The sequence below is a fragment of the Rhinoderma darwinii genome, chromosome 4 (genome assembly GCF_050947455.1).
Source record: "Rhinoderma darwinii isolate aRhiDar2 chromosome 4, aRhiDar2.hap1, whole genome shotgun sequence".
Taxonomy (NCBI): Eukaryota; Metazoa; Chordata; class Amphibia; order Anura; family Rhinodermatidae; genus Rhinoderma; species Rhinoderma darwinii.
In genome coordinates this window covers 259,830,963-259,853,520 of record NC_134690.1, presented here as the reverse complement: position 1 = coordinate 259,853,520, position 22,558 = coordinate 259,830,963, and the positions used below count along the sequence as shown (strand labels likewise).

The 22,558-nt window shown below is 40.8% G+C and overlaps 1 protein-coding gene across 2 annotated transcripts in view; it reads right to left on the bottom strand.

Moving 5' to 3' along the window:
* The window catches only part of ARFGEF3 (ARFGEF family member 3), a 98,259-nt gene that overhangs the window by 59,081 nt on the left and 16,620 nt on the right, over window positions 1-22,558 (bottom strand). Inside the window, exons 5-14 of one of the 2 annotated variants that reach the window (XM_075862423.1) lie at window positions 17,639-17,707; window positions 16,103-16,234; window positions 15,495-15,617; window positions 11,409-11,451; window positions 9,533-9,617; window positions 7,556-7,660; window positions 6,808-7,132; window positions 5,222-5,334; window positions 2,543-3,456; window positions 1,023-1,189 (exon numbers count right to left, since the gene is read on the bottom strand). In XM_075862423.1, the coding sequence (XP_075718538.1) occupies window positions 1,023-1,189; window positions 2,543-3,456; window positions 5,222-5,334; window positions 6,808-7,132; window positions 7,556-7,660; window positions 9,533-9,617; window positions 11,409-11,451; window positions 15,495-15,617; window positions 16,103-16,234; window positions 17,639-17,707 (2,076 nt within the window). The remainder of the gene's footprint in view (window positions 1-1,022; window positions 1,190-2,542; window positions 3,457-5,221; window positions 5,335-6,807; window positions 7,133-7,555; window positions 7,661-9,532; window positions 9,618-11,408; window positions 11,452-15,494; window positions 15,618-16,102; window positions 16,235-17,638; window positions 17,708-22,558) is intronic. The other variant, XM_075862424.1, reaches the window with a different exon arrangement.

Below are 22,558 nucleotides of genomic sequence, written 5' to 3'. Positions count from 1 at the left end.
GATTTGTATAGTAGTCGTTTATCCACTCTCTCTGTTGAAATAAAAATGCTCATTTCAGCCAATCCAAGCGTACATGTTTACCGAAGAATTGGGGAGTGTAAAAGTCAGTGAAATTATGATTTGGCTAAGAGCTATTGAATGTGTAGTAGACGCTTTCATGATTGATTTTATATTGGAAATACATTTTGCCCATTTTTTTCTAAGTCTTTTCAATTAAGTATTTAACCCTTTTATGACCAGGGCTCTACTGAGTCATGATGACCAGAACAAAATGTCACCTTTTGGAATGCAAAATCCTTAAAAGTTATTTATTTTATTTTGCCTTTCGTAATAAAAATAGTTTCCAGTAAAAATGTTGCCAAATATTTGCACCTTATCTAACACAGTACCGGCATCAGCACCCAGCGAGCCGGGGCAAGTGCTGGAGCCGACTCCCTTCGGGGGGGACCCACTCCGCCACTGGGTGTTTTGCGCTGCCCATCAGAGGATGCTCTGGTGAGTTTTTTATATTCGGTGTCTAGTTTCTGCCGCTTTACTGCCACCGCCGTGTGAGTTGCACTGCAAAGGGGCCCACTGGGGCTCTGACTCCCAAGCACCCACATAAACCTGGAGCTGGCCCTGATCCAACATATGGTGTTATTATTCCCGAGAACAAAGATCCACATGTTAGTTTCTTCATATGCAGAAACTGTACTCAAAGCACCTTTGAGGAATACATGGGAGTAGATAGGCAAACGAAAAGGATGGCAAACAAATAGGAAAGGGGGTTGGCAATGAGTAACTGATACAATAGTAGTGGAGCTGAAATTATCATTCAAATATTTCCTATGATAAGGACTTAATGAGACAAACATTTCTCATCAAAATGTATTAGGCTTAACACCCCAAGTGAGATTTGCTTATGGATTGAGCTACAGTGTATCAACCTCCATGAACATAAGAGGCACATATCAATGATCTTTGCTAGGAGATGGCACCATCTAAATTATAATGTTTTCATATTATAGTAAAATGTCACTTACTAGGGTCACTGGTGCCAAAGCAGTTTTCTTCCTGTAATAATCACTGTTGGCGAGTTTTAGGTGCAGCAGAAGAGTATAGTAGGATGCAACATATAAACTGTCTGCATTCAGAAGGGCCTGGGCACAGGTTCCACCATTAGTTTCAAAGCCGGGTGAATGCATCACACCTGTAAAAGATTCCATTAATGCCAGATAAAAATTTCAATAAACGCTCTAAAAGGCCAGTGCTCCACGGCGACATATTGCAGCAAGCATGTTCACGCTAGAACGCAATACAATATCAGTGTTGCATTTTTTTTGCAATTTTAGTACGACACAAATGTCTAGGCATCTCCTGTTTAACTTACCAGATGAAAACAATGCTACTGTCGAAAAGCACAACTATGAAATAAAGCAGCGTTTACATAGTTATGCCACTCTGCAATACACAATTGTTCCGTATGACCTACTGTCGCAGTCAGCATTTATTTTCAAACAGCAAACGGTGATCCAAGTTCAATATGACAGAGAAAGAAAACAGAGTGGCACATAAGTGCCCATCTGAATCTGGCACTGGGTTAAGATTGGGACATGTCAGAAAATCGCATCAGTGCAGTTTGTGGGCCGAAACTTTCACAATTGCTATAATGAGATGACCCCAAAATGCCTTCATTTGGAATAACCTGGAGACGTCTACAATGGCACTTCAATACTACGACACGGATTTTAATGGGAGAACAAAGTTATACAGTAGCTCAGAGATCCATAAATCTATAGAGCACAGTGCTTCCATTCCTTCTAGCCATCAATGGGGATCTTATGGACATGTCAGAAGACACATGAAGACTGCTTATTATTACAGTTAAACAGGAGGTATTCTCTCATGTTACTATCTAGTAGATTTCTTTAAACTCCTTAGTGTTTTTTGATAGTTTATAGCACGATTAGAGGGTGGCCAGAATAACTTCATTGGGAGGTTTCTAATGGTATAAAAAGTATAACATAGAAGTTGTCACACTATAAAAATATGTATAAAAGTTAAATAAAAATTTGCAGAAAGTCACCAGATCCTATATCGGCTTATAAAACCAAGATTTGATGTAATATTAGGAGTGATTTTAAAGGGATATTCCCATCTTATAAAAAGTGATGGCATAACACTTATGATCAGGGGGGATCCCCACCGATCCTGCCAATTAAGGGTCACAACGCTGATTTAGCGCTTTGTCCCCTTCACTGTTTTTTTTTCTGCACAGCTGGGTGGCCAGGAGTGCGACTGTGCAGGGAAAACTTAGAAGGGGATCCTTAATTCTGTATGCTGCGCTATTATGTCTTGGATTTTTGACGGAATATGCAAGGGAAGCACCTGATGGAGCCTTCAACGCAGAAGTGATCAAAGCTTCAGGTATAAAGCAGCCTTAATAAATAGAATACTCAATGATCGCTTGTTGGTTGCTACTGGAAACAGGGCAAACAAAATGAGGCACAGGGCTGGCTAAAGATCAGTGTACACTGCAATAGATTTCAGAATGAACATTTACCGGCTTGGAAGCTTGAACAAAACGTTGAAGCAAAATTCTGTAATGAGGTGTCAACTTCTTCCATCCTCTGCAGGGTTAGGAGTCGTGGAATAAGACCTTCGAGTGACTGTACAAAAAGCCGTGCGCTGTGCTGATCTGCCTCCTGGTTTTTCAGCAGTTTTAAAGACAAAGCAGCAGTCCGTAGTGACCTATGACCAGGACAGTCTCTTGGAGTCTGGTCTTCATCTGCCAGGGAGCAGTTATCAGAACCAATGTCAGAGACATCCGATCTACCGGAATCCTTTTCTGCCGCCATTGAATACTGATCACAAGAATCAAATTCAGTCCTAGAAAGATCTTGCTCGTCAACACTAAAATTACTCTCACTGTACCTTGAACCATAAGATCTTGTCCTACTGTCAACGGACAAGAAATTTGTTATATCTGGGTAAATAGTAACGTGACTCCTTTGAACAACATCTGGTTGGTCTACAACATCCAGTTCTGGATCTTTACTGGAATTATCTCTGATAATTAGGGACTGCACATTATTTCCCTGTCCATCCACGTTATCTTCTGGAGTAGTCTGTCCCAAATCTCCTTCTAAGGTGGTTTGTCCAGTGTCCGTAGTCACGCTAATGCTAATATCAGGACTCTTTTCTGTTCCTAGCTCCCATGGTGTATGTTCAGATGACAGAATGCGTCTTTGCCACCTGAAATCCGCCTCATTAATTTCCATGGATTCTCTGCTGGACTCTGCTCCATCTCTCAGCTCCTCAAGACGTCTTAGAAGATGCTGGACATGAGGTTCTTTGAGGCCTTTCCCTTGACTCATTTCATCTAAAGCTCCAAGCAAAGCACAGACACATGACACGGAGGCATAACAAGCTTCAATGCCTCCCTTCATACATGCTTCTGCCATCCCATCCATGATGCTACAAAACAAAAACAAACACGTAGTAAAACTTTAAATGACACTTCATTTTTGACGTTGTTGAGTTATGGATGAGATTTTAAGCTTTCAGAACACAACAGCAAAAATTATCTTAAATACGGCAAATATTAAAACAATAAAATTATTATTATAGCATTGGTTACCATTTAAACATCATTTTAGAAATTATATATACTCTACAAAAAATAACTTTGTAAATACAGTATATTGTATTTATCGTTAACCAATTCTGAGTTACAGCCTAGATTATAGCCCAGAGCTGCATTCCTAATTCTGCTGTATACTACTGAAGAGTATACAGACATATCCTTACAGTTTAGCAGAATGTCAATAAAATAAGTTGTTTTTTTTTCTAAACTGCATCCTAGTCAAGTTTGCTTTTACTACATTACTATACAGTATCTGGTGTAAAGATTACACCACCCAAGATATAAAATCACCAGAACATGCTCTGTACATACAATGAACAAATAGGTGATGCTGGTATAAGTTAGCCCGTCACCCTGCAGAATTGTAAATGCAGCTCTAGGTAAGAATGGGCTATAGCATATACTATTAATAAATTATTGAAACTGCAAAACATTCTTTTATACATCAATGGGTCCTATCATGACAACCGCTTTCCATATGACATATTAGGGTCCCCCACTTAAATGAGCCAGATTCGAAAGTCGCCAACAAGCAGGGACCCTCGTTGTGGTGGACTAATATACTTACATGGACTTCTATTCATTTGAACAGCTACATGAACTACTACATTTGCCCTGTAGATCTATATTATTAAAGAACTTTTACATAAATATAAGGCAAGTGTTGTATAATCATAATGTATGCAACTTACTAATACTTTGTCTTTTAATTTCTCCCCACTTTCCAGATTTGTTTGTGGTCAGTGACATTCTAAACCCTACAGACCAAATACTCCTCGCAGCGGAGAGTTTACTACAATTATTTTCAGATTCGGCAGCAATTTATTGTGAGCTAAATACTGCAGCAGCATAAATTCCTTTCCTGGCTTGAGGGTTTGCTGCACTGTATCAGTGTAGTTAAAAAGGCATAGACTGGATACTGGAAAATTAACACCATTGAGAAGTATTAGGTCTATATATGGATATAAAAAAAAACGATGATCTCATGATTTGTGCCTAGTCGGCTGAGTAACATGTATCTGTTGTCTGGGATCACTCCTCCATTAGAAACACAGGGGGGGATTTATGAACTTAATGCCACCTTGGTGGCGGTAAAAAGTTGCAAATTTTGGTGCACGCTATATTTGAAGCTTTTTACTCCTCATGACACTTTCAAAAGTGGTGAGGGAAATGTGAACGACGTTCGCTGGGGTCACCAACAGATTTACTATAATGGACGCCAGAAACTGGCTTGATTTGAACTTGTTGTGCGAACAGCCAAAGATGCAGCAATCCTATTAAGAGGCGTGCGCCTCTTAATACATTTGGTGCATCTTACTCTAGCGTACCTTAGTTTAAAACTTGCGTATCGAATGCAAGCCTTCGTTATTTCCCCCCCCCATAGGGTACTTGACCCAACGGTCCATCTTCGAACACCTAACATGCTGGAATGTAAGAGTATACACTGAAGAGTTCATGGATAATATTGTATTGTGCCTCCTAAACACAGACACCGAACCAAAGGGACAAACGTAATACTCCAACTTCACTGCTAGCAAACACATAAGCAAATTAATTACTTTACAATTGTAATTAACTAACAAAAGAAGTACTTACAGCTTTAGCAGGTCCAGATGTGACTTCCTCTTAGATATGGACCTTTTCCTGGTTTCTGGTTCAGAAGTGCATGGCCCAGCAAGATCAAAAAGTCTCTGTGGACTGCTGAGTATCTGGAGGACAAGAAATCATTTAACTAACCATGAACCATGTCCTACAAACTCCTGCAATGATGGAATACGGTGTAATTCAGACACAGACACAGCTTTTATGTGCTATGTAAAAATTTCCACTGATTATCTGCCTGAGAGCATCTCAAAGCAAGGTCAACAATGTAACAGGAGAATGCCACGAATACAGGTTCTAGTTCTTATAGTTCCGTTGACACTCAATATGCATTTTCAAAATATACGGCTTTATTCACATCAGTGTCGGAACCTCCATCGGCAGTCCTGTCACTTTTGACTGCAAGAACAGCGCAGAATACATCGCTATTCTTGGCGTAAAAAAAAATGGACACCACGACAGGGGTTTTGACGGGCACAGATGCTATTTGCCTTACGACGGATCTGGCACAGTGTCGTGGCTTTGGTTATAAACAGAAGCCATGATGCACATGTAAACGGAGATGTACGATGTCACTATACTGTGTTTTTTTTTTTTGCCATACCAATTTCTACCATATCGCTAGGTGTTCTGTTTTAAATGGCAGAAAACACGGAGTTCAGTTTAATTGAGCAGTAGCTGTGGATGCACTGATGACTAAACGTTAACGGCTTTACAGTTGTCTTGGTTACCTTTATAATAATTAGGGAAACCAGATCATGTGACTGGTTGGAGCATAAAGAAACCTGTTGCTGATGGTTAACAAAAAAAGAGAATGTAGAAGACAAGTAATACTGGCCTAATAAACAAGTCCTGCAAATATCACCTGTCATTGGTTGCAACATTCTATGCACAAATGACTGTAAGGCCCCCTACACACAGGACAGAAATGTTGCGGATTTCCTGTGCGGGTTTGTACCACAATCATCTCATCCACAAGCTTCAGAACATTTTCTGCAACAAAATCTGCGTGTGAATCCACCTGCAAAAGGTGAATTCCAGTTGTATCAAGTGAACACTTATCTTCTAGATATGTAATAACTGTTAGATCGGTGGGAGTCCGTTCACTGGGAACCCCACCAATCACCAGCAGCAAAACCACTTGCCGGGAGAAGTTAATTTGAGCGGAGTAGGCTGAGCTTGCTCCCTGACGCTCTATTCAAAGTCTGTGGCCATGACGGAGACTTCCAAGCAGAGAACTTAGCCATTTCCGTCATTGCCAGAGAATGAATGGAGAGGCAGGGCGCATGCGCATCCAGTGGATAGGTCATAACTTGTTACAACCACAAAACCTCTTTTTATACTTCAGCACTTTGTGATCCTGATATGTTAGATACTGTTCCCTAGATCAATAGGACTGAACGGTCGTTGCTTTAGAGGTTTCCAGCTCTAGCAAAGCAGACAGTTCACCAACTGACTGGCTGGAAAGGGGGTACTCTATGACATGGTTTCATTAAAAGTTAACAAGCCCTTAAGTACGTAAGGGACATATTTCCTTGCTCAATTGAGGAGCAGTGATATTTACCGGCATTAGCACTAACCTCCTTCATGATTTTAATGGCTTCCACGCGATTCTGTGGTGGTGCATACAGTAGAATTCGGTGGTATAAAGACTGCAAGACGGGTCTCATAGATTCAACGGAGCCCATAAGTCGAACTAACTCGGCTGCAATGTAATAAATGGTTCTGGCTACAGGTCCACTCAAAGCTGGTGCTGTAGAAGAACATGCTGATCCCCGTCCCTGGTCTGCTACTCCAGTAGATTGACAGTCTGAATCAACAAAGGTGTTATTATGGGCAGAGGTTATGGTTTTGTCATGGACGGGATTTCCAAGTATCACTACAAGTGCTGGACAGAGATGCTTCCTGGAAAAATAAAGATAAAATTATATATCCTGTACGTAAAGAAAGAAAACTAAATAGACTAATGAATGTCAAAGAACAGTAAAACACTTTTAAATCCATCAATTCAATGTGACTAGTGTTGAGTTGTAGCATAATCTGGATTATACATTGGAAAAGCGGCATTAGCAAAATCAGTGTGGAGCCCAATATAAGATAACTACAACATGAAAAAATGCCGCTATCCATAAGTAGTCGAATTCTTTTTTTACCACCCAGTCTTTGACTTTCATCCCTGAAAATGAAGATTTATCAGGAAACTCTGATAAAAGAAACAAGCGGCATCAGCATTGTTGTACTACTGGATGCCATATCAGTGAACGTTTATTGTATAGGTTTTAGAAGAATATACTATGCAGTTTTGTCCATTTTTAAATGGATACTTACCATATTAAGTCCATAAAGCCTTTGTGGTTGTGCATTATAGGGGACGAGCTGTTCAGCATTGAAAGTATGCATTCCAAATATAAGAGCTGCAAGGGGTGGTTCTCACTGCAAACATGAAAGAACGTGTGAATATATGGACGGCTGAAGGCATATTCTAAAAAGTTGCAGCAAATGTGAACAACTGTTCTATTTCAGCACAGACCTGACCAATCCAAACCCCTTTGTCCTGATTTCGGATAATAGGGGACTCCAGCTATAGGTTTAGGCTGCATGCATTGCAGACAGTAGTATTAAAGAGAGAGTAGTGGACTCTGCATGCATTGCAGACAGTAGTATTAAAGAGAGTAGTGGACTCTGCATGCATTGCAGACAGTAGTATTAAAGAGAGAGTAGTGGACTCTGCATGCATTGCAGACAGTAGTATTAAAGAGAGAGTAGTGGACTCTGCATGCATTGCAGACAGTAGTATTAAAGAGAGAGTAGTGGACTCTGCATGCATTGCAGACAGTAGTATTAAAGAGAGAGTAGTGGACTCTGCATGCATTGCAGACAGTAGTATTAAAGAGAGAGTAGTGGACTCTGCATGCATTGCAGACAGTAGTATTAAAGAGAGAGTAGTGGACTCTGCATGCATTGCAGACAGTAGTATTAAAGAGAGAGTAGTGGACTCTGCATGCATTGTAGACAGTAGTATTAAAAAGAGAGTAGTGGACTCTGCATGCATTGTAGACAGTAGTATTAAAAAGAGAGTAGTGGACTCTTGGCATATGTTTGCATATTAACGCCAAATGTACACTACAGACGTGGTGTGACTTAACCCGAACCGCTCATGCACACGACATTGAGCACCGCCCGAATTCCGTCAGTGATACGAGGAACGATGGAACATGTCCTATCTTTTCTCAGAACGGGTTAGTTTTGACGAACTTGATTCACCAACTAAAGTGAATGGGTCCGTGAAGACTATTGGGTGCCACAACGGTCATGTGCATGGAGGCTTAATAATTCTAGAACCCTGTTGCTACAATAAGGACAGTACTGAAAGTGTGTAAAAAAAAACCTGAATGAATAAACAGAACTTTAGGATCTGTTCATGTCTGTGTAGTGGCTGTCATTTACAATGGAAGCCACAACTCATTGCCATGTCCGCCGTACAAGCGATACCAGCGGCGCACAACGGACTTACAATGAGGTCCGTCGGGTTCCACCAAGGCGTTTGTCGTATCTATTTTTCCCATTAAATATGAGGGGACTCTGTGACGAAGGCTCTCCATTGCAGATGTGAACAAAACCTTAGTCAATCAGGAAAGAATTGCCATAGATGCGCATTGGCTCACACAGGTTTTAACCATCTTATTAGGCTATGCCCCATTATTTCTGCCTTCTGGGGGGGGTGATAGATTTGTGAAGTTATGGGTAAATCAGTACTTGATACTCCAAATGATATATGTTTATTGGGTCTTGTACCAGAGGATGGCTGGATACACCATGAGTGTGTTTTTTTTTAAAAAAGCATTATTTATGTCCAGGAAGGTGGTGGCTATGCGGTGGCCACCTACCAGTCCCCAGTGGCGTAAATGACTAAATGATGTTATACCCTATGAGAACACTGTTTATAAAAACCATGGTTGACCAGCCAAGCTTCAACAGATTTGGGGTCGGAGGTGCTCCTCACTTCTCAGGTCCTTTAGGGCTTTCAGGATTCTTTGGTAAACTTTTTATTGCCATTTCAGTAATTTTTGTGTTATTTCCAGCGGATGTGACACTCCTGCATGCGTGCAGTGTAATTCTCCTGCGATCACAATTCCATTCATGTTTCTATCAATTTATATGGTAACCGCTGTACTATTGCCATATTTTTTTTATACATGCAGTTGTTATGTTTTATTGACTTTGTTATCTGCATTCCTTAAATAAGACAAATTTAAAAAAAAAAACCAACACGCACGCACACGGAAAAGACTACATTATACTTACTTAATAACCGACTGCAATTTGTCACATAGGACAGTGAGTACAGATACAACATCATCACACAGAGACTCTACGGAGGGTCCAGATTCTAAGAAATAGATGAAAGAATTGATAAAAGGACACAATAATACATATTAACTTTACATAGAACTTTTGTATTAGGTGTTTATACAGCAAAAACAATGTTCTGCGCGGTACGGTGGGACAATATCCAAAGTCAAGCTGTCAAAGGTAAGAACATTCAACATTTTAGACTAGCGGCTTGCGCATTTAACCATTCTTAGATAGAACAAAATAGAATCATTTGCCCGCTGTGTGATATACCATATATACTTTGTGTGCCCCCGCAAAGGCTTCATGCACAGGGTTCTGCCATCTCAATGAGCCCTAACAGACTTTTCAATGTAGTGGTCAGCCAGTACCTCCCTAGCAACTAGTCAGTATCAGATTGCCACTGAACGGAGAATAGAGAAAGGACATGGCTTGTCAGGACTTGAACTCGGCTTTTCTTTATCACGTATTGCCATGGGAGAGTATTTTAGACAGACTTTTCAAATTGTCACTTCTTTACTGCGCACATTAAGAATTCTCATATGGTAAACAAAATGACAAGCTGCTTATTTCTGATCATTTCAAGCAAGATCGAATTTTCCGATGTTGATTAAGGCCCTAGGCATCATTATTGAATACGGTCTCTATGAAGAATTCCTCAGGAGGAGTTATATATATATATATACACACACATACATATACACACACATGTATACAATGCATTACACATATATATATATATATTTATAATTATAATAGGATTGCTAGAGCAACTAAACTTACATATTTATGAAAGTGCTTAGTGTAGGTCTTTATTGGATCAACTTTTCCTAAGACATAAGCCAAAGTAGTTTAACTAATTCCCTTTCTGAATGGAGCCATCATTAACGTACGTTGCTTTATTTGTTGAGTTGTCCAGAGATCTTTCTTAAAGGAAATGGGTCTGCCAGTTTTTACAACCACTATCACGATTAGTTGACTTTGGCGAGCCAGGTCTTCTAGAGGGAGAGATGCTATTTGCAGTCTCTCCACTCTGGTTTATAGAGGGGGTTCCAAGCAGGGAGGCACCCAGTCAATTATAGACATATAGAAAAGACATTTGTAAGAGACGAGCTTTCAATAAAATCCTTCTTCAATAAAGCTTGTCTGTACATCACAACAAACCCATTTTGATGGAAATATATCTTAAAAAGAAACTACTAGAGCATGGCAAGTGATAAATAGCAAAATAAGTTGCCATGAGCAAGGATTTCTCTATATGCCAACTTAAGACAGCCATACATGTTAGACAAATGTCATTGGTAGCAGATTTTAAAATAATCATTTGGATCCAATCTAACATGTATGTACTTCAAGGTTTACTGTCGGGGGAAACACGGATCAGGGATACTTGATTTCAACAGATCCAAACCTTTGATCACCCGAGAGTTAAAGAGAATTGTGCAGCATGTAATGGGCAGGGCTGCACAAACCTTCGGGCGCCAAATATAACTGCACCGATATCTAAATAACGGAGGAGGGTAGAAAAAAAATGTAACGTGCCCCAGGGTTTGTGCAGCCCTGCCCATTACATGCTGCACTGCCGCATAAAACATGTATGGAATATCTACAGGATACAGAAAACCTTTATTATTAACAGCTATTTTTTGTTTCAATGTGTTGCGTCCTGCCATAACATCCCTAGAAATGTATGGATATTTATGGTGGATAAATATGGAAATAGAGAGGCATGTTCCTTGTAATGGATGTTTTACTAGGTTTACTAACTACAACTCTATTTGTTACTATTCGGATTCAGATTTGTTACTACCAAGTAGAATTTACATACCCTGGCTACGAAATTCCAAAAGAGCTTCATGGATTTCTGTATTCTGTAAAAGTAAACAAAATATTTGACTCCAACTGAAAATTCAGTTATCAAAATAATATAAGATACAAAGAACATGACATGCCTAGGCTCCTAATGTGACAGATACTAAAGACTGGAAATATGCATCCCCCACTGAATATTCTTAGTATTATAAGAATAAGAGGAGGTATGTCCTGTGAAAGCATGAGCAAGGGGAACAAACAAGGTTTCTCGGTAGATGGGATTTTCTTAATCAGTTATTTAGGTTATGCTTCATGTTGAACATGCAGCGTGTTATAGAGAAGGAGTGGAGCAGAATGACATATAACTTTGCATGAAAATATTAAGTAGAACTTCTATTGTATTGATTTAAAACTCTGCTCATTCTGGGCTTAAGAGTCCATGGGGCGGTTTTACTCAGTGATTAACAGTCTTTCCCGTGTGAAAGTGCACACAGACATGGCTGCCAATCATTGAGTGGGACCGCCCACTGGACCCAGAGCGATGAGGTTTACATTAAATTACAAATTAAAATGAATCTTTTCCCACAAAACAACATAACAATCTGCTCTGCTCCTCCTGCTGTATAACATGCTGACTACAGAGAGTGCAGCATGTTTAATATGACAGGTTCCCTTTAACCAGTTCAGTCCCGGGATATTTTGAGCCTTCAGGACCAGCCATTTTTAGCACGCATTAGTTAAACCACTAACTGTTTTATTTGTTGGGCTAGCGACGTTATTTTTGCAAGTATTTTTTGTAGACAATGCAGGTTTATATTTTCATCGTTCTTCTAGACATACTTCTTGCCATTTTAGAATTTTTAAGCTTATAGTTTGAAAGAAATAGTAAAAGAAATATACTTTTTTCTGTAATATAGTTTTACCCTAAAATAGACCTTTTATTAGTGATCATCCATGTCTATTGTAAATTTTGATATATTACATGTCTATTTTAGGGTAAATGGGTCAGGGCTAGCGTTACGACAATGATTGGCGTGGGGAACTTTTTTTTTATGTGTATTTATTATTTACCTTCTTTACACTTTATTTTCCTTTTTTTTAATTATTATTATGACTTGTCCCTCAAAAGGTCAGAAAAGACCTTTGGGGAACTTTATTTTTTTTCCCTCTTAAACCATTTTTTCCACTGTATCTGGGGCTGCATAGGGGAAATCAGCCTCGTTACAGTGACTATGGTCACTCTGTTAGGCCAGGTTAACACGTGGTGTAAACGCTGTGGAAATTCCGCAACATTTACAGTAGCAGCAAAGTGGATGAGATTAAGAACATCTCATGCCCAGGCTGCAGAAAAAAAATGCAGCGTAAATGTTAACAAATTGACCTGTGGTGCAGAATTGAAATCCGCAGCAGGTCATTTTATGCTGCGGTGTTGTCGATTTCCCGTTGCCGGTTTTCCCCATTGAATTCAATGGGGATGTAAAACCCGCAACAGAAAGCCAAGTGTTGCGATTTTTGCGCCGTGTTCGCAGCAATTACGCCGCAAAAATCGCAACTGTGGAAAAAGAAAAAAACAAAAACATACTTACCCAGAAGTCTGTGTTTCTTCGTCCAGTCCGGCCTCCTGGTATGACGTTGCATCCCATGTGACCGCTGCAGCCAATCACAGGCTGTAGCGGCGGTCAAATGGGATTAAAAGTCATCCCAGGTGGACGGCCTGGATGACGTCAGAAGGCCTCCTGGGATGACGTTACGTCTTATGTGACCGCCGCTGCAGCCAATCACAGGCTGCAGCGGTCACGTGGACTGCAGTGTCATCCGGGGTGGCCAAACCAGACTGCACAGGAGGGACGTGTCGTCATAACAATGACCTAAGTATGTGTTTTTTACCGCTGCTTTCCGCAGCGGAAAATCTGTCCAAAAAACGGATGGAATGTGCTGCGGGTTATAGGTTGGATACGCTGCGCAGTTTTTACGCAGCGTATCCGACCCGTGGGAACCCAGCCTTAGAGCTGTGCTGGGTCTAGTTAGACCCAGCAACAGCCTTCCAGTAACTGCAAGGTGACCAGTCAATGTAGTCAATGGAGGCTGCAACCTTTATTCTATACACAGCGCCCATTGAGCGCTGTGTACAAGAGATCAGAAAAGACAGAAGCATCGAAAATTGCTTCTAACTTCCCTCCAGGGTGCCCGGCAGTCTCTGACAACCAGGCACCCTACATTTACTGTAGCCGCCCGATCGCTCGGGAAGCCAGCTAAAGCCGGCTCCATAGATATACTATGGTGCGCCTTTTAAAGACCTGGGCCACCCGCCGTATAAAAACCGTGGGCGGTCGGGAACTAGTTACATCCACAGGTCACACTCAAAAGGTAAAGGCATACTATGCTATGTTTGTTCCTTGATAAATGCCAAGATTACATCAATGTGTAGACCAAGATTGCATGCTGCAATAATTGAGGAATCACTCTATGGATAGAATTCCCAAAACTCTACAAAGTTTAACTTCCTCCCACTTTAGAGCAATGGCTTTATGCATATGGGCTTTTCTTTTTATTTGTAACCAAACTATGTAAGGAAACTTTGGCTAGATTTACCGGCTAGGACTTTAGCATCTAGTATCAAGTAGCCCAAAAATATTGTTAAATAAGAGTAATGCAGTAACAAGAGGGGGCTGGGGGGGCTGCCAGTGCACCAAAAACATCAATACACATGGCACTAAATTCTGATGTCAAGCATTGGTAGCATTTTTTTTTGTTGTGTTTATTTCGTTCAATGAGCCTTGGTGGAGTTTACTAGTGCTTGCACAAGTCTACACCGCCACTACTCAATGTCCTCATGTCAACAGGTAACCTTATTTCAGTCTCCTCATAGGGAGACTGCAGATGCATAACTTGAAGATCCTAGGCTCGGTTACAAAAATGAGTAACAGGACCCCCTCACATACCATTTATACCACTTAATTCTTCTTATGGGGCCTGGGTGCGACCTCTTCACCCCCTATAACTCTGCTACTGGGAGACTGCGTGATGCCAAACCTCTGTTTATATGTGTGTGCATGGATATAGATAGACATACCTGGCACTATTAAAAAGACAGTTACAAATCTGTCTCAAGGCCCTTTTACACTGGCCAATGATCAGGCAAACTAGCGTTCATATGAATGCTCGTTCCTGATCATTGCCCTGTGTAAACAGAGCAATGATCATCTGATGAACAAGGAAACGCTCGTTCATTGGCTAATCGCATCTTTAATGCACCTACAAAAATTAACACCAGTCAGCAGCACATCTGCCTGTGTAAACTGGGAGATGTACTGCCGACATAATGCAACTGCATGGGGACGAGCGATCGTATGTCCCCATACTAACGGTCATTGCTCCGTTTAAAAGGAGCAACAAGCACCGATCGACAAGCTGGAAGATCGAACGCCGGTTGTTTTAAAAGTGGTAAACACGGTAGATATCTGCCTGTGTGAAACCGCCTTTTAATGTATATGGAAAATGTTGCCACTAAACCAGTTTACAGACAGAATACAGTACAGCCGAGGTAGGGCTGCAAGGTATTGGCTTGTTATTTCAAACAATGATAAGCAATTTAAAAAAAAATAAAAAAATATCTGCACTTTTTTTCCCCCCACATACACTAAAAGGCTTTTGAAACACAATTTTTTTTATTTATTTATATATATATATTTATATATACACACACACACACACACATACTGTATATATATATATAATTTCATTTTGTCTTATTGCTGTATTCACTATTTCATTTCCGATTACGGTATATTACATATTAGAGCAAGAATTGTATTTACTGCTACTCATACCCCGAACGTCATTTGTTTTCAGCAAAACTAATAATTATACAAGGTTAAAACTATATATTTTTTAATCATGTATAATTATTAGTTTTCCTGAAAACAAATAGAGTGTAGGAGTAGCAGTAAATACAATTCTTGCTCCAATGTGAAATATTATAATCAGAAATGAAACAGTAAACACAGCAAGAAGACAGATGGACAGCAGCAAATCTCTGGCTGAATCATAGACTTCACCTGCGGGAAAATACAAAAAAAATAAAACAAAATTGACATCTCACCGGGCTGTCCTGCTTTTGGCGTAATTGTAACGTCAAGTCACTTAACATTTGACTCAGCGTGGCTCGCACAGCGGTGTTTATGCTCCGCTGATGACAACTTGAAACATAAGTTTCAATGCAGATCTGAATGGGAAACAGAAGCAACATTAATGTAACAATCAATCTACAAACACGTGACTGAATGCAGGACGCCGGATTCTCCCCTATAATTGGGGGTTCGGAGGTAACACACATGTATAGGTTACGCTACCACTTCAGTAATACCATGAATTGGCATGACCACCAGTTTCCAACATAACGATCTTCAAAATGTGTAGACAAGTACAACTGAAAAATATCGAAGCGTAAAAAATGCATATAACTAAAACATATCCTAGTGTAAAAAACTAAATAGACTGTTTGCAACTTAAAAAAAATCGTGCCCGCTATAGTCACACTAAGCTACATGTGCTGTATATTCCCCAATATCATAATCATAGGATGTATAGAGTAGGTTTATAGGAAGTGATTACATTATACCTTATATTCTATGATAGCAATGAGCGAACAGGAAATAAATTCACTTTATCTATCCACAAACATGAATAATATACTTCTAAGCAGGATACCTCTAAAAAAGCAGTGGGTTGCAAAGGACCAGGGAAAATGCGATGGCATAAAGCAATTAGGATGTGTGCAATGGATTCTTTTATCATTTCATGCAACCGAGGAGATCCCTTTTTATGGCATGCCAAACACAACTACAGATGGAAGAGCAAAAACACAAGCAGTAAAAGCATAAACACAAAAGAGAAAAAACTAAGGCATGCAACACGGATATGAGATGTGCTAATATGGAGCCAAGTACACCAGAATAATATATCCCAGTACAAAGCAGATGCGGAGGTTGAATATTAGGACATGCAGGTATAAAATACAGCTCTGTGGCTGGAGTGGTTTTATGGTCTGGAATACATCAACTCTATACAGTGTACTTACACAGCCCATTTTGGTACATCTCTAAAGCATATCTATTCCATTATAGGAAGCCACACTTCTCTGACTAAACTCAGACACACAAACTAGAATACTGTATACAGAAAATTGCAGATGATGAAGCAGTCTCGGATTATACAACGTAAATTAAAATAATGAGAATGACCCAGGGGTCATTCTCATTATTGTATTCTCGCTCTCCAACATTAGTGAGCAAGACAACAGATATGGAACACCTGACATCTTTCTTTTGGATAGCATACAAAAAAAATTCTGTGGATGACCTTGGACTGCCTCCTCATTCAGTTTCTAGCCGGTTTTGTACTTGGCTCTCGCTGAAACAATTTAAGGTTAGGCTTACACAGCAGATTATAGCTCTGTCAATGTCTGGGCATTATGATGGCAAAATACAGAGCATTAATATTTTGCGGTGTCCTAATGACTACAGCAAGATGTGTCGCCATCTAAAGATTAGGATCCCGACACAGCAAAGTCTGCTATTAAGCGAGTCATCGCCCAAAATATATATGACAAACTCTCAGAAAATGTTTAGACCATACAGACAAAATGGCTACACTAATCACATTAACTGAGGCGCGTTATTATTTTTGTGTATATAGTATACCTGGAATTTCCTAAAAACATTTTATGCAGTAATTAAAATCATAAAAAACAAATGGGGATATCTGGCGATAGCAAGGAAGTTTTTTTTTCGTGATATATAATGTAGTAGATAGCTAGTGTACTGGAATAGTATAGCAGTAGTGACCAAATAAGTACCCTTCATATTACCCTTATGTACTTGCAAGTAAGACTGTGTTTACACTGACGTCATGGGTTCCTTTTTATAGCCTAGGATGGATATGACAGATCCATTTTGAACGGTTTTATTACCGATACCATTTGCCTATATTTTTTCTTTACTTTCCAGTATAGCGCAGCAGAATACTCTATTCTGTATGTCAAGGTCAACAGAAACTAAACATAACCATGACGCCAGTGTGATCAGACCCTTACACTTATGTGTAGCTTCCTATAGTGTTGACTGTACTTGTCAAAATGTTAGTAAAGAGTTAATTACAAGCAGTAAGATGCACAACAATGTTACACTGCATGCAGAAAGCAATGTGAGTTATACACATTATACAAAAAGCTCAGCAATAACTTACCTCAGCAATCTTCAGTACGGAGCTACCATTCAGCTCAAATGTGGATGTGTATGTGATGCAGAGTAAGACCTACACAAACAATAATGTTAGCGAATTAAGAATTACCCCAAAATGATTCAGCAGTAATAAGGCCTCATGCACACTACCGTAGCGGTGTGCACTGCCCGTGATTGCGGCACAGACGGCCGCGGAGTTTCATCCGCAAATCACAGATCGTGCACACGTTGATTTTAATGAGCCTGGACCGCAAATACGGCCCGTAATAAGACATGTTCTATCTTTTTGTGGTCCAGTGCAGGGACCATGGAAACCACGGTCGTGTGCATGGGCCAATAGCAATGAATGGGTCTGCAATTCAGCCGCAGATATTCGGGTGAATTGCGGACGCAAAAACACGTTAGTGTGCACGAGGCCTAAATGTTTTTTTTACTTACACAGGTAGATGATAGGACAGAGAGACAATAAGATTAGACTATGGAAAGGATAAATGTACACTACCGTTCAAAAGTTTGGGGTCACCCAGACAATTTTGTGTTTTCCATGAAAACTCACACTTATATTTATCAAATGAGTTGCAAAATGACTAGAAAATATAGTCAAGACATTGACAAGGTTAGAAATAATGATTTTTATTTGAAATAATAATTTTCTCCTTCAAACTTTGCTTTCGTCAAAGAATGCTCCATTTGCAGAAATTACTGCATTGCAGACCTTTGGCATTCTAGCTTTTAATTTGCTGAGGTAATCGGGAGAAATTTCACCCCATGCTTCCAGAAGCCCCTCCCACAAGTTGGATTGGCTTGATGGGCACTTCTTGCGTACCATACGGTTAAGCTGCTGCCACAACAGCTCTATGGGGTTGAGATCTGGTGACTGCGCTGGCCACTCCATTACAGATAGAATACCAGCTGCCTGCTTCTTCCCTAAATAGTTCTTGCATAATTTGGAGGTGTGCTTTGGGTCATTGTCCTGTTGTAGGATGAAATTGGCTCCAATCAAGCGCTGTCCACAGGGTATGGCATGGCATGGCATGGCAAAATGGAGTGATAGCCTTCCTTATTCAAAATCCCTTTTACCTTGTACAAATCTCCCACTTTACCAGCACCAAAGCAACCCCAGGCCATCACATTACCTCCACCATGCTTGACAGATGGCGTCAGGCGCTCTTCCAGCATCTTTTCAGTTGTTCTGCGTCTCAGAAATGTTCTTCTGTGTGATCCAAACACCTCAAACTTCGATTCGTCTGTCCATAACACTTTTTTCCAATCTTCCTCTGTCCAATGTCTGTGTGCTTTTGCCCATATTAATCTTTTCCTTTTATTAGCCAGTCTCAGATATGGCTTTTTCTTTGCCACTCTCCCCTGAAGGCCAGCATTTCGGAGTCACCTCTTCACTGTAGACGTTGACACTGGCGTTTTGCGGGTACTATTTAATGAAGCTGCCAGTTGAGGACCTGTGAGGCGTCTATTTCTCAAACTAGAGACTCTAATGTACTTGTCTTGTTGCTCAGTTGTGCAGCGGGGCCTCCCACTTCTCTTTCTACTCTGGTTAGAGCCTGTTTGTGCTGTCCTCTGAAGGAAGTATTACACACCGTTGTAGGAAATCTTCAGTTTCTTGGCAATTTCTCACATGGAATAGCCTTCATTTCTAAGAACGAGAATAGACTGTCGAGTTTCACATGAAAGCTCTCTTTCTAGCCATTTGGAGATTTTAATCGAACCCACAAATGTAATGATCCAGATTCTCAACTAGCTCAAAGGAAGGTCAGTTTTATAGCTCCTCTCAACAGCAAATCTGTTTACAGCAGTGCTAACATAATTGCACAAGGGTTTTCAAGTGTTTTCTAATCATCCATTAGGCCCTGTTCACACTGAGTTTTTTTTACGCGGAAACCGTGCCAAAAAACTCCCCAAAAACCGCCCGAAAATGCCTCCCATTGATTTCAATGGGAGTTGGACGAGTTTTTTTACCGCGAGTAAAAAAAACACGTCGCGGTAACGTCATGACCCATCTTGAGGCGGTTTCTGCCTCCAAAACCCCATTTCAATCAGTCAGAAAGAGGAAAAAAAAAACCTCGACGAGTGTTTTGACGAGTTTTTGTCAAACCACTGTGCAAAAACCTACTGGAGCAGTTTTTGCAGGAGGAATTTTCCTCGTGCAAAAAACTCCGTGTGAACACAGCCTTAGCCTTCTAACACAGTTAGCAAACACAATGTACCATTAGAACACTGGAGTGATGGTTGCTGGAAATGGGCCTCTAGATATTGCATTAAAAACCAGACGTTTGCAGCTAGAATAGTCATTTAGCACATTAACAATGTATAGAATGTATTTCTGATTAATTTAATGTTATCTTCATTGAAAAAAACTGTGCTTTTCTTGCAAAAATAAGGAAATTTCTAAGTGACCCTAAACTTTTGAACGGTAGTATACCTGGTAACAAAATAATACTTTCCTTTCACCTATAGTGCTGCAGTGCTCGGAGTTTTGGAAAATAGGTGACAACAGGAAATGGCAGCGAATTAAAAAGGTATTCACTTATCAAAAGCAAGGAACTTGGAGATGACTGAAATGATTTGAAAATATTGAGGGAACAGAACTTAAAAAGTGTAGCTAAACGTTTGACAAACTTTGGACACGTCATAGTGACATGTCAGAAGTTTGGACTGGTGGCGGTCCGAGCACTGAGACCCCCACCAATCGCTAAAACAAAGCGGCAAAATTGCTTGTGTGAGCTCTCAACCGTTTAGTTTCTATTCAGGTTTTTCCAGAAATCAATGTATTGGAGTATGGGCTCAATAGAAAAAGTCTATGATATATTGGCTTTTCGGAAAAAAGCCGAACAGAAACTAAGCGGCTCAGCGCTCACACGAGCACTTCTGCTGCTTCGTTTTAGCGATTGGTGGGGGGTTCTCAGTGCTCGGATCCACACCAATCAAAATTTCTAAAATGTCAGTATGACACGTCAGAAGTTTGTTGAACGTTTAGTTATTCTTTAAATAAAAAAAATTCATAAACTCCAGGCAGAATAAAGGGTTATCCATACAGCATTAATGTTTGGTGAGATGTCAATCAATGGGAAGCCCATGAATCCCAGCAGGTCTTCTCAGGTACTCTCGCTTATGGGAGATCCAGAAATAGGACCCATCCCCCAATCATCAAATATTTTTGTTACATTTTATCAAATTTCATTTATTCGTCCAACCATAAACATTTGTGGTCGGAAAATAAATTTATATATGCAGGATATTATGTTTAATTCATGTAGCCAACTTAAAGGAACACTCCATGCATAACCCAAACTGAGTTATGCCTAGTACCGGGCCTGAAGGGGTACATGAGAGAGATTTAAAGAGAGAATCCGGTGTGTATTGACCCCTACACTAAGCCCATACACTAGGCATAACACAAAGTATACCAATTTTGCCCACAGTGTTCCTTTTAATCACATGCGCCGTTTTATACAGCCTGATACCATCGAGCCACAGTCATGCTTGTCTGTGTCCCAATGATACAGAAAGATGCAGTTCATAAAGAACAGCCAGAACTCTCTAAAACAGAGTGCTGTGGCTGTCACGGTTATGGGGGCACTATGGCTGTCACTTATCGAGGCACTGCGGCTGTCATTGCTATGGAGGGGCACTGCGGTTGTTACGGTTATATTTTAAGCATATTAAAAGGGAGTCAATCACCAGAAATTTGCCTATCAAAGCAGCAGCACAGTAATATAGTGTAGTCTCACCTAAATATACATTTTCACATGTGTGGCGCCGTTGCAGCAATAATAACTTTATTCTTCATATGCAAATTAGCTTTTTGGAGCAACGAGGGCATCTGTAATGTCCGTGGCTGCGGGCTGTCAGCTCCAACCTCCCCCCGACAGCCGCAGCCACGAGTCGGCAAGCGCTGGCCCCAGCCTACTCCTCAGGAGACGCCAGCACTCGCGTCCACTCACCTCAGCCGGATACCGAAGGGCCCCATATTCGTCTGACCGCGCCCGTACATCAGCGCACGCACAGTACAGCACCTGGTTGCATTGGGACATAACCGGCGTTGTCACAGTAGAGCCGATTCTACCGGTGAAACTTCACTGATGTACTGCGCATGCACCAATTCCGAAGCGCAGGTGCGTTCAGGAGAATACGGGGCCAGGCGTGCTCACACCTTCTACACTGTCAATTAAAGGGAAGGTGTCATGTTTTTTTTTTGGTTTTTTTTATATTAACATAAATTTTATTTGTGTTCTCATGTTTTTTTTTCATCTCTGTATGTGTCGATTAACGACACATACAGAGGTGCTATACGGCACATACAACCCCATAGAGAATGCGAACGGGAGCCGTTCCAATCTCAGAAGCGTGCGCCGTCTGTGTGGGAACGGCGCATGCGCCGCTCCCACAGAGCAAAACGCAGCTTGTTCGTAGAGCGAAATCCGGCGCCATTTTCATGTGGACCGGAAGTCGCTGCCGGACAGTAAGATGACGACTTCTGGCCGCGGCTTCCGGCCATATGTTCAACGAAGCGAAGGCACAAGGAAGAGGAGCGTAGACCAGCGGAGGCGGCGGCAGGAGCAGGTAATTTATGTTCGTGTATGATGTGTGTATTATGTGCGTGTGATACGGTCTGCTGAGCCCTGTATCTAATCCTCCTAGCACTGTGCAGTCGCTCAGAAAATGGCGGCACACAGTGTAGGGGGTTTGAAGACATTCAAACCCCTCCTTTTCCTGGCACTAGCCAGAAGAAGGGAGGGGGGATTGTGTGAGGACACTAGAGGAGAGAGTGTCCACCCCAAATTTGCAGCATAAATTAATGAGGTTGCTTTACCACAGTGACCATGCTGCAATTATGGGAACTGCTCCCTCTAGTGGCCAGCACATAGAAATGTTATAAATTAGAATCTAATTTATATTTCCTGACTTG